The sequence below is a fragment of the Drosophila serrata genome, unplaced genomic scaffold (genome assembly GCF_035046125.1).
Source record: "Drosophila serrata isolate PLE 108 unplaced genomic scaffold, ASM3504612v1 contig_362, whole genome shotgun sequence".
NCBI classification, from domain to species: Eukaryota; Metazoa; Arthropoda; class Insecta; order Diptera; family Drosophilidae; genus Drosophila; species Drosophila serrata.
In genome coordinates, this window is record NW_028257260.1 from 535,671 (window position 1) to 549,112 (window position 13,442).

Consider the following 13,442-nt stretch of genomic DNA (forward strand, 5'->3'; position numbering starts at 1 on the left):
GTATTCAAGGTTTTTAACACCCTTCCAGAAGTAATTATAGAGTTATTTAGTGCAGGAGTCATTTCCAACCCCATAAATTATATATATTCTTGATCAGCATCAAAAACCCAATCGATTTAGCCATCTCCGGGCGAAAACAAAAAATTTCAATTTTTTCACAAGTTTTTTAAGGGGTTACATCGTTAAAATTAGCAAAAAAATTGACAAAAAATTAATTATTTTAAAATGTTAAATTAAGTATGCAGATTTATTAGCATACTAAAAACTAACATAGAACTGTTTTCCGATTTGAAATTAATGATTTTTTGGCTTAGTTATGAGTTTTTTAAAGTTTAATTTGTGGATGAAATTGTCATATAAAAAATATCAACAACAAAACAGAATTTTAACTTCGGCACGCCGATTGTATATTCGAAATTCGATCCCTATGAATTAATACTGTATGAATTATATATTTAAGATAAAATGAAATGCCTGCTTTCATTTCTTTGACCTATACATTTTATATTTATAGTTTTACATTCACAGTTATGCATTTTCCTCTATATCTAACGATCGTTTGTATGGCACCTATATGATATAGTAGTCCGATTTTTATAAAATTTTACTAAAAATTTTAGATTAATATATAATGGCCATATATCAAATTTTATGAAAATCTGTTGAAAACTGAAAAAGTTATAGTTTTTTGTTGTAAATTTTTTCTGACCGTTCCTATGGCAACTATATATAATATGTATATATATAGTCCACCGATTCGCCATGCTTCGACTTATATTCTATTAAAATGATATAGAAGAATAACTCGCACATGTGTGCATATGATTCCGAACTGGTTCTAACATCCCCGGAACGAAGTGACGTCTCTCGGCCACGTCTCAGATATGTGTTGTGTTACAAAAGTTGCAAGTCATTGTTTATTAGTGTTCAAAGATAGTAACTGATCATACATACATACTGGTCATAGATACTTACTGGTCATAGATACTTGCTGTTCAGAGTTACTTACTACTCATAGATCTTACTGTTCAGAGTTACTTACTGGTCATAGATACTTGCTGATCATAGTTACTGTAAAAGTTATAATTTTTTTCCTAAGAATTTTTCGATCGTTCCTAAGGCAGCTATAGTCGTCCGATCTGGCCCTGATCCGATCTGATGTCTGATTTACTCTATATGGTATTATAAATTTTCCATACAACTTCTCACTTTTCTCTCCAATTTATTTGTAAAATATTCTGTCATCCAATCATTGAGTTTATGGACACCCAAGGCGATAAAAAAAAGCCGGAGAGAGGTTCCCATAAAGTCGCATTTAATACTGCCCAGAAGGTAATTTGAATTTGTCATTTAATTTTGAGGTGTGTTTCTGTGTCTGACTCCCAAATAGGTCGTGGCAAATGCATTACCAGTTCTCATTGCGATCACTGAGATGCGCTTCTGTTTCTCCTTCGTTCGGTAAATCGGATCGTTTTGTTGCGGGAATTACTACTACTATCCAGAAGCACAATAAAATTCATTTCTGATATCGGTAATTGTACATATCAACGGTTACTCGTCCGCTTACTTACTTGGAAGTAAATATACTTAATTTTAATGACAAGAAAATACTGCTAAAGTGCCGCTGATTGAATCTCGTTAGTTTGCTTTCGAGCGGGACAAAACCGATACCAAGAAGCGTCTATATACGTACGTACTTGGGCAATTAATTCGACATTTTAATTTACATTTCATGGGAACACAAGCTGTGGCTCTCAGGCACCGGTTCAGGTAGGGTAAGGTAAGGTAAGGCAAGGTAAAGTAAGGTGAGGTTTTGCTGCTGCCCCGAGGGCTTGGGCACAAACTCAAATCGACTGCAAACAGTGGCTTCCACGTTGTCACATGTGTGTGGTTTCCCTGTCATTTTTCCTAAGGCCCTGCAATTAGGCTTACTATGATGTCTAAACATTTAGTAATAGTAGATTGTTTTTAGTCACAAGTCTACATTTAATCAGAATTTGGTGACTTAAATATTGGGGAATAAATTAAAAGTCGTGCAGATACTGATCGATTTTATATTGAACAATATAAAGGGAATACCCCCTGACCTTGTGTTTCAAGGCAGATCGATTTATATGATCGATTTTATATTGAACAATATAAAGGGAATACCCCCTGACCTTGTGTTTCAAGGCAATTGGTTTTTTTGACTCTAATAGGGAATTAATTTAGATATTTCCTTATAGACAGAGTAATTTCCAGACTCTGGTGATTAGGGATTTATTGGGAAGTAAATAAAAGCACTTGATTTTTATCTTAGGAACATTTATCAAATAAAAATGATCATAACTTTATTTATTGTTTAAAATATATAACCCTTTAATGTATTGTTTAAAATACATACCCATGTTTTTTCTTCTTGATCATATTTATTTTCATTTATTAACTAATACCCATTTATTGTTTCAATTAAATACTCATTCATTTCATTCCTCCCCAAATTTTAAGGTGATAACATTGCAAGACCATTGATTTCGCCTCAGGCTCTACTTTTTTATGAACTGTCATTTGGCAAATTACAATCGCATAAAGGATATATGTAATATGCCCAAAACATAGCCAGGATACAAGCTTGTTGCCAAATCCGCTAACTACCCCCAGTAAGGTTGAGGGGTATCAACCCTCTTTAAATTTTTTATGGCTGTCAAGCGTTTATGTCTCACATGATGAGCATGGGACAGTGCAAATTCTTGTCTATCTACAGCTAGTATTTGTATCTTTAACTGTATTCTGGTTCGCTTTTGCAATCCATTGGTTTCGCTGTGAAAGAGCTCAAAACTCCAACTCAAGCGTTGATCCTATTTCAAACGTCAAGTTACTCAAAAAAACTCATCTAGACGCAACTCCCAGCTACTTGACTGTCACATCTCAATAACCCTCGAGTGGATTTCAATTGTCTCCAAAAATAAACGCATTTGCATCCCCCCCTCAAATAGCAGAAATATATACACACACATGCTATAGAGACTATATCAAAGACCCAAGCCCAAAAACCCAAACCCAATCCCAATCCCATTTGAAATGTTAATTTTAAACGCTTTTGTAAATTTTTTCTAATATTTCATAAAGCCAAAAAAGAGCACAGGAACACGTTATATTTTTGAAACAACGAAGAGGAAATGCTCTGAGCATATACTTATGAATATGGGATGTATCTATTTTTGGGAAATAGAATTAGAAACGTATTAACTCTATATAAATTAAGATATTTAAAAGTTTATTTCATATATAATGTGTCTTTACCTATATTTATACCAAACCATTTAAAAAAGTAGTCACACTCATATGAAAGAGTATTTGCCAGACTTGAGTGAACCTTTTTTTATGCCATTTCCGTTTTTTGCCTCTTCAGAGCATAAGAACTTGGCATTAGCAAAAAAAAAAAAAGGAGAAGTCACCCACCCCAAGTCCAAGTCTCTGTCCTCCGCCTGAATGTCCATGTCTACAGCTCCACCTCCACCTCCAGCTCCTTTCTCATCTCCAACTCCAACTCCTTTCCCATCTCTGTGGCAGCCTCGTGACATCATCCAATTCAAAAACTTAAAAGTAAATAGATCCCAAGAGATGAGTCCGCACCATTTGCAGGCATTCCGTTCCGTTCCGTTGTCTCTGTTCTGTTTGTCTCAAGTGACATTGCTGCCAAGGATCATCTCATAATGTGGCAAGCGTTTAGCCTCGGAGGTCTCATCCCCATCCTCCTCCTCCTGCTCCTGCTTCTGCTCCTACTCCTGCTTCTATCCAGCCTCCATCCACTGACGGATTGGCTTAGCTGAGATGTGATGTGCGCGCCGTGCCCCCGAGTTCTGGGGATCTCCAAGCTCCAAGCACGGAACTCTCGACGCGATGCGATGCGACTCCGTATCCTTCGCTTCAAACCACTTGACATTTTCACAGTCTCGCATCCATGTCAATTTTGTGGTTTCGGTTTCACGCAAAACTATGTGTGTAAGACAGTGTGTGTGTGCGGGGGGCTACGTTCTCCATATGAATGCGAAATTTTTAGCTGCGTTTTTTGCAAATACACAGAGGAAAATAATGGAATATTATCGAGTTCTTCCAAGAAAAATTGACAGTTCTTTAAATAGGAAAACATGTGGTAGTTCCATAGATTATCAAAGTAGATCTTTAATTTAAAATAATAATTAAACGCAACATATTTAGTTTTCTTTATTTTTAAGCTTATAAGTCTTTGTTTTCATACAATGTGCGTTATTTGCAAATATATCTTAATTGAATATACTTCTATAATATAAGCAAAACCTATTTGGAAATTGTAAGCTCAGGGACTGTCGGTTTCGAAACAATAAAGCACCTTATTATCACTAAATCATAGCAAATTCTGAAATTAAATCAAGGTAAAGAAAAGAATCTTGAGAGTAGAGCCTTAAAGGACAATTTGTTGTACCCGTTTTTCATTAGGATAAATTAAAAAAAGAATAGCCGACGATTAGCTTATTTTGTATCTAAATTGTTTAGATCAGGTAAGGCACTTTAATAGAGATATATATATATAGTCTCTAATCTAATTCTGAAAACTCACTGATATCTTTTCTCTTAGTGTGTTTATCCTGGATTTTAGGACATAAAAACTGGGATTGCCGGTGACTATATCGTTGGAGTGACAAAAGAGAACGCATAGCGGTTATAATAATAATAATAATAGCACCGTGTTCCATCCAATCCAAGTACATACAAATATGTTTATTTTATATGGATATATACTACATATAGCATATGCTTATGAACGGTGGATGAGTGTGCGGATTTATACCGCTGTTTTCTTAGATGAGGTTGGAGGGGTACTATCTAGCTCTGTGTGTGTATGAGTGTGTATCTGTGTACCAATGAGTGTGTAATCCGTCCATAAGTGGCCTCAAATGCCTATCCATAATGATGACGATGATGTGGTTGCCGCTGCGACCAATAGTTGGGCATTCATCATGGGAACAGAGTGATGCCAATCGAAGCGGTATGGGGTAAGGGGCTTGAATATATGGAGGGGGAATTATAGTCGCCGAAAAATAAAAAAACAAAAAACAATTTATGCCGCATGTCACGCCTTCCCCAACAGCAATCGTGTGAGAGCGAGCAAGAGGGCGAGACACTTTCGAGGGCGTTACCCATTATAGATCTCATCAGATCTCTAATATTGTACACATTTGTATCGAATCTATACACAGAGAATACCAAATATGCATACATACACGGAGTCAAGATGTATATATATAAATATATATATATATATGATCATTTTGGGCTGATTTCTGTCAAAAAAAAAAAGAAAGAAAAGACTTGAGGCATCAGATTCGCCATGAATCACATCAAAAGGTCTCTTAACACTACAACTGTTGGGTGGGATTGAGATTTTAAACAGATGACTTTAGAATGACAAGTTTGAAGGTCTTTTTGTAATATATTATAATATATTTATGTGTTATTAGATTATATGTTGGTAATATTACATTATATTTGTGTATATATATATTATATTTTGGTACTATTATATTATTTTAAATAGATTTCTTAGCTAAGAGGATAAAGCTATAAGCTGTGATATGTTCTCGAATAGAGCTCATATTATATAGAAATCCAGTACAGAAACGTATGAAACATATCTATTTAAAATGAAATCTGTCAGATTTTAGTAAGCTTTACTCACCTAAATTTTATACTTTACCATCCATAAAAACCCATGAAATTTCCATGTTCTTACAATAATTAAAAACCACATTCTATTTAAAAGTTTTCTTCAATTATGTTTCACTGTTTTTATTGTTAATGAAAACTTAAAATCATGTAATACATTACATACACAATCATTTCAAGGGAGGCTTGGTGTTTGGGGGAGGGAGCAATAATTCATTCACGAGAGCAATAACATTTCGTTTCACTTACAATCTAACAACCTATGTATCCAAAGGACTTCTTTTTTTTAAGGGATATGCTTCAATTTTTTTTTGGGGGGGGGAGAGTTAGTACATCAAAGTTATACAATATATCGACTGTTTTTATTGGCTACGAAAAAAAATTTCACTTACAATTATTTAATATAATGCATATCGTTATATATACTATATATGTATATTTGCGTTATAAATATCAATACTTCGTTGTACACCGATCGAGGGAGGTCAGGGGAATCTTAATTAGAACCCTGCTCCTGCACTGCCCAGCCCGCCTCTTGATTTATCGATTATTGGATCGGTTATAGATCCTGATCGCATTCACACGCACATTCAAACAAAAACAAACACTCTCGCATCCATACTTGAGGAACGGATTGAATACTATATACTTAGATGTCGTTATATCTTTATAAATACATTAAAAAAAAGACAAAAAAATATGTATATTTATATAACACAAGTACATGGGAGAAAAAGCTAAGTTTCGGAGCAATTCCAGTTTTGGTGAGGACGACAGGTGGACGGCGGCTTGAAGGGGGACATGCCTGAGTAGGAGTGCCGACCATTTAATGGTCAGTCTTTGCACACACGCCCGCTACACACCCACACACGTACACACACACCCAGGATTCTAAATACAAATACACAATTACAAAAAAAAAACACATTTGACTAAGGATTCAAGGACATCCTCTAGAGCTAGACGGAAATGGCAGCATTTGTTGCCGCCGGCGATTGCTGCGGCTGCGGCTGCTGGTGGTGCTGACCCAGGTGGTGATGATGGTGGTGGTGGTGGCGATGCCGCTCCAGACTCAGGTGGCTCAGGTGGAGGTGATGGTGGTGATGCTGCTGCTGCTGCAATTGCTGTTGCTGCTGCTGTAGTTGCTGATGTTGCTGCTGCAGTTGCTGATGTTGCTGCTGCTGTTGTTGCTGCTGCTGCTGTTGTTGTTGCGTCTTGAGCAACATGGAGCGATACATTTCAGAGAGCAAACTCCACATGGGCGGTGAACTTTTGGGCAAATCCACAGAAGTACCCGTTGGCGGCAGGAAGGCGGTGGGCGGTTGAGCAGCTGCAGCCGCTGCTGCGGCAGCAAACATTTGCGTTTGCAACAACCGAAGATGATGCTGCTCTTCTAGATCCAAAACGGGCAGCGGTAACACTGGACGCCGTCGGGATAGATCCATGCTGTCACTCTCCGTATCCAGTTCCATTTTGATGCTTGTCTCGGGCAGAAGAGAGGAGGAAGCAGCGGTGGGAGCTACTGTGGAACCGGCGGAGCTAGAGGCATTGCTGTCATGACGCTTGCGTTTGCCCAGGAGACGCTCCATGGAAAAGGCACCGCCACAGGGACTGGGCGAGCGTTTCTCCCGCTTAACCTCGTGCTCTTTTTCGGATTCCTGCTCCTGCTCCCAGTCGCGTTCCCGTTTCACCTCTTGATCCTCCCTCTCGGAGGATTTGCAACGTTTGTGCAGACTAAAGTCCAGCGGTTGATCCGCTCGCTCCTCATCCGCAGCAATGCTGCAACGACTACTGCTGCTCCTGCTGCTGCTGGCCAGACTCAGACCACAGTGCATCTCCTCATCCGGTTCCTGATACTGATCTGCTTCTGGAACTTGATAGTGATCTTGATCCTGTTCCTGCTCTTGATCCTGTTCCTGCTCGTGGTCCTCCTCACTGGAAGCCGCTGGACTGGAGCTATTACCCTGCATATCCACATACACAAAGTCACCATCATCCTCGCCATCGACATCAGCCTCCGGATCGGTGTCGCCTCCAGCATCTGCCTTGACCAGCTCCTGGCAACCTGGTAGCAGACTCAAACCATGCGGGAACATTACATACGGATGATGGCCATGATGATGATGATGCGGTGGCGGTGGTGGCAACAATCCCGGAAAAGCCGCTGGCAGTCGTCCAGCGGCAGCGGCAGCAGCAGCGGCCGCCGCTCCCGGCGGAAAGACCGGAAACTGCTGAGCGGTGCGTCCATCATGGGGTGAGATCTTGCGTCGGATGTGCGGTGAGTGAAGTTTGGGATTTGGATTGGCGCTATGACGATTCCTTGAACGCCTTGAGCTAAACACCATATTGCAACCCTCCACGGTGCATTTGTGCATCTCACGGAGATGCACGGCCGAAAAGTGAATCTTCAGGGCACCCTTGTCGCAGAAGGTTTTAAAGCAGATGGAACACTGGACACGTTTCTTGCCCGTTGCCGGATTGATGAACTGTCCGGCCAGGTTGATGGGCGGTGAACCCCAACGTTTGGGTTTCGAGGAACCCGAAGCAGAGCCCGAACCGGAGCCAGAGCCAGAGCCACTGGAGCCACCGGGTGAGCTGGCAGGCGAGGAGGCATGATGCTGCTGATGCTGATGCGGGGTATGCTGCTGCTGCTGCTGATGATGGGGATGTGGGCCATGGCCGAGCAGATAAGCGGGTGACATGAACGGATTCATCATGTGCTCCATGACAACGGCGGGTTTTCTTCCGTCACCGCGATATGCTGCAATAAGAGAGAGAGAGGAAAAGAGAGTGTCAATCAGGGTGGAGTGTCAATCAGGGGGAATGTCAATCAGGAAGGCACTCAGTCGGTCAATCCTAATCGTAGATAATGCCTAAACTTAGCCAGGGATTTGCGCCCCATTGCCTGCCTGTGTTTGCCTTTTTCGATTGCGCAAAAACTAACCGGGAATCAATGTTATCGCCAAATGGTCAGCGGTCAGCAGGTCAAATCACTGACCTCCCTTGGACTTGGCACGGCAGACAGGGACATGGATGGGGGACAACTACTGGACACCCGGACACATGGATTTTGATGCGCAATTAGAGCGTACAAGGAAAAGGGGAGGAAAATCTGGGGTATCAACTATATATTAAGGCTCAATTAAGTAACGACTTAGTGACAAAGACTAAAATATACTTTGGGAAAACCTTTTTCTTTATATTATACCAAATCTTTAGAGCTTTTTTCTATGTTTTGTTTCAATCTTACCCCTTTAATATCCTTATCTTTCCAATAAATTTTATAATTATTCTATAACAACTTCATAAATGCCACAATTAATCTGCAATATTACCACACTTCCAAGTGAAAGTACATCTAAAAGGAGCTTGGCCAACTTTACGCAAATCCAGATAGATTTATGGGTAACACAGACACATATCTATAAAAACACCTATCTATAAAGACACAAATATATCACATAAACCCCTCATATATAGTATCTAATGTCGGCATTACTTTCAAGTCCCAAGATACAGTAGAACCTCTACAGACTGTCACTCAAGAAGGCTTCAAGAACTTACAGATGAACAGTGTCTCAGGAAATGTATCTAACAAATACATATCTATGCATATACAAGACTATAGTTTCTTATATATTAAAAATATATAGAAATTATTTGCTTAAAATTGGGAATGTGCCACAGTACACACATTGCCTCATTTGATTTTACAGCTTTTTTGGACTTTTTTTTTTGCCATTAAAAATCGGCAACGACGACGATCGGTGTCGGTTTGGATAGGATTGGATTGGATGGATTGGTATCGAAACGGAGTGGTGAGTGGAGTATAAGCTGGATTTTATTGTTGGCGGCTCCACAAACTACATTTGCTAGGCTACCGTAATTGTGGCCAAAGCCAAAAGCCAGCGGCAACAGTTTGGTGGCTTGGTGGCTCCCTGGCTCTAGGTGTCTTTGCTCCCCTTGCTCCACCACCTGGTGGGGGGGACAATTGTCGGTAGCTGCGGATGACGATGATGATCGCCAGGCAATGTCGTAGCCTGGCTATCTGGGAATCGATCTCAAAAGTTGGACACACATTCATTCGGCTTGCCCAATGTCAGCTCAAAAGCTAAGCTGAGGCTGCTAACTCTCAGATACAGATACAGATACAAATACCAAGACAAAACCAGATACAGATACAGATACGAAAGGGGTGTACAGGGGTACCGGGTACCGGTAGGAGATGCTCGGTTTTTATGGGGCTCATTAGTAACGATAACAACAATAGCATTAAAATGCGTGTATGTACACGGAGCAAAAAATACAAAAAAAAAAAAAAAGAATAATAAAGGTAATTGTCAAGCACTTGGAGTGATCAGAGTTGGAGATATACATAGCTTTGCTCTATGTTCTCTAGAGGATTAACTTTGGAAAATATTCTTTTGAGAGACTGTACTAGAAATTAGGAAAGTGAAGGATATTTTAAGAAATGAATTCCATAATGCAAATTAAGACAAGATGTATCTTTTCGAGGTTTCTTTAGCTGTTTTAATTAAAATAACATTCAAAGATATCTTGATATTTTTCTAGGACTCTTTTCAAAACCTTTTTCCATATTTTTCTACCATTTTCCCTTGAAAAACCTCGACTTTTCTCTTGGTGCACAGGTGGAGTGCTCAGGTGCATGGGTAATTATTTTTGTCAAGCGCTTAAAATGTCTTGGCAGACGAAAAGCGGAGCTCTCCAGCTCTCGGCAATACAAAAAACCAATCACAATTTTGATGGCTCAGAGGAAACGTTTTTTTGATTATCGGCAGCAGCAGCAAAAATGTTGAAAGTCCCCAAGACAAGACGGGACAAGACAAGACGAGACCAGACAAGACGAGACAAGAGAAGAATCCAAGTTCCAGCTTCGGCAGCTATAATTGCTGTTGTAGTTGTTGTTAATAGTAGTACATTATAATAAGCAGTAGTTGATAGGAGATGAGAGGTAAAAACTAGCGGCTAGAGGGGATCGCGGATTGCGGTGGTCCACAGATGACAAACACCGATGATGGCCGGACTTTGACGAAAACACAGCGGAGAATGGCAGATGAAAATCTTAATTACAACTTTGACATTTAGCGTTTCCCCGAAGCTTATAAGTATGTCTCTCCCTCTCTCGTTACTTGTATTTCTGTGTAAGATGTGGTTAAAGGAGAGTTTATAAAATCCGTAATCGAAATCGAAATCGAAATCGAAATTCGTATCGGAAGACTGACCATTGACACATTTATACCTCAAAGTCACCTTGACTTGCTGTTATTCCTAACTAGAACTTATTGAGAGACAGTTTCTAAATGTAGAATTAAGAAGAAATTAACCGGCAGAAGTTCAGTAAGATACGTAACGCCTTGCTATTAACAGTTACTATTCATTTCACTTTACTTCTTCAGTTTGTAGGCTCTTTTAAATTGTTTATTCCCAATTCTATTCTATAAGTAACCTTTTATTTGAAAAAGGTTGAAATATATAGTATTTCTTATCTATAACTAATTAAGGGACCGTTGTTTTATGTAGAATTAAGAAGAAATCAAGCGGTAGTAGTTGCGTAAGATGCGTAACGCATTGCAATTTATCCCTTGTTCGTTCTCTCAGCTCTCTAATCTCTTTTATTTTTTCTTGTATAATCCAAATTCTATACTTTAAATAACACAAAACTTGGAAAAGGTTCAAATGTAAACACAAAACTAAGTATATCACACAAAAACAAAGCACCTTATCTAGTTAATTTTTGGGAATAAATCCAATCTAAGTTATATAGAACCCTCTATATCCAATTGTATTAATTTTTCCTGTCAGAAATTCAACTATTTTTGAGATATTCTCCACTCTTCAAATTCTTTTCACTTAAAAATCACAAAAAATTCCACCTGCCGACGGCAATTGATTCTCCGCTCTACGTACCTTTCTTTTCTTTTTTTGTGTTTCGCTTAAAATGCGAGTGTAGAACCGTTGAATATCTTTATTTATATTTTAATATTTCACTATATAATTTCACTTGTTTTGATGCAGAGTTCCGAGAGTTTTTTATTTTTAATTTTCTTATTTTTTGTCACAGTTTTTGGGGTTTTAAAAAAAAGTGCTTGGTGGTTTGGAAAAAACTTTTAGATTCGGTCGGCAACCCGTCTTATTTCCATGGGTCCCTGCGGTCGTTTGAATTGTTGTGCTTTACTTTTTTTTTCTGGAACGCCTCGGATATATTTCGGTGCAACAACGCCGCCGCCGCCGCCGTTCACTTGGATATTAAAAAAGTTTGTCGTTTTCGGAATTGTCGTTCGTTTCACTTGCGCGACGCTCACACACAGCGTTACTGTCACAGTCGCAAGTCGCAGTCACAGTGACAGTCACGAACATGAACACGAACACGAAGAGGCGATGGCGAAGTCAAACGAGCCGCGCGGGCGGCAGAAGAGGAATGCGGTGGCAGAGAGTCAGAGGCAGGCGAGAGAGACCCCTTCGAGTGGATTTTCCGCGCCCGTTGTTTTGTTTTTTTTTTTCTTTCTCGTCTGCACTTGTATTTATAGGTTTTGTGCTGCTCTCTCTCTCTCTGCGTCGCAGTTTGTGCCCTCTGCCGGCTTTGCCTTACGTGTGCCCTCTCTGCCGCAGTCGGCAGAGTGTGCTCTGCTGTGCTCTTACTCTGTTGTTGCCTTACGCCTGCCGCTGTTGTCAAATGACCTTCGCTCTCTTCCTAACAGAATGTTAAAAAGGAGTTTTGGGGGAAGACACTGTTATCAGTAATAATTTCTAAGCCAGGATTTAAAGGGGGTTTTCTATATTCCTTGTAAATAGTTGTATATTCTTATATAATAATAAATATATACAATTTAAGCAAAATCTTTGTTTTAATTACTAGTTAATTATAAAATCTAGCTTTAAAAATTGTACCCTCTAAAATAAATAAGATCAATAACCATTTATCCCCACCTTTGACACCCTCCCGCTCCCCTAAAAACCATCACCTAAGCCTGGCTTTAACATTATTTGAAGCCAAAAAAAATAACCAAGTTAACAGAATTTTTTGGTCAAAAACTCCTTTTAACAGTCTGTTAAGAATGGAGAGTATTGTGGGTGACACTGATTCTCAAATTGTCGTTGTCGCTGGCGTCGACTGCAACGTCGACAGCGTCGTAGCAGCGTGGGCAACATCGACGACAAATGCGACGCACACACAGTCACACACGCACGCACAGTTACACAAACACCAATACACACCGGGGTGGGTGACACTTGCCTCTCGCGCTCTCGCTCTCACTCTTGCTGCTGTGTGTGAGAGTGAGAGAGAGAGAAAGAGAGACCGAGACCGAGCGCGCTATTGGAATTGGCCTTCCCTTCGGCGGCTGCTTGTGTCACATTGTCGTCGATGGGTCATTAGGCAAAACCGGTAGTGCAAAAGAGAACGAGCTATCCGCTGCATCTATCCTGCTTGCACGAGAGCGTATGTGTGTGTGTGTATGTCGGCAAGGCAGTGCTATGGCAAAGAGCGAGTAACACTCTCTTAGCTCTCTCTTACCACTGGACACTGGGTACTTTTGTGCATTGTATTGATGGTGTAGGATGATGTTGGAAGGGGGGGCAGAGCGACGTCCACTTGCGACCGCAAGCAGTGCGTGCGAGTGGGAACCTCGACTTTCGGCTATTGCCGATTCCCTTGCACACTGTCGTCTGAGTGGACGAAACCGAAGCGGGTTGACATGCGACACGTGTATTTGTGTGTTTGCTGACCACACACACAT

General features: G+C 40.1%; 1 protein-coding gene across 1 annotated transcript; it reads right to left on the minus strand.

The window, feature by feature from the left end:
- Positions 1 to 5,774: 5,774 nt before the first annotated feature.
- On the minus strand, positions 5,775 to 12,202 carry disco (disconnected). Its single transcript, XM_020953183.2, has 2 exons — positions 11,614 to 12,202; positions 5,775 to 8,446 (listed from the first exon to the last, which is right to left on the minus strand). Exon 2 carries the CDS (start codon positions 8,409 to 8,411, stop codon positions 6,645 to 6,647), a length of 1,767 nt encoding a protein of 588 aa, XP_020808842.2. The 5' UTR covers positions 8,412 to 8,446; positions 11,614 to 12,202; the 3' UTR covers positions 5,775 to 6,644.
- Between the last annotated feature and the right edge of the window lie 1,240 nt (positions 12,203 to 13,442).

What these genes read in the sequence shown, in the direction of transcription:
- disco (XM_020953183.2), bottom strand. Translation starts at nt 8,411, where the DNA reads ATGGAGCACATGATGAATCCGTTCATGTCACCCGCTTATCTGCTCGGC.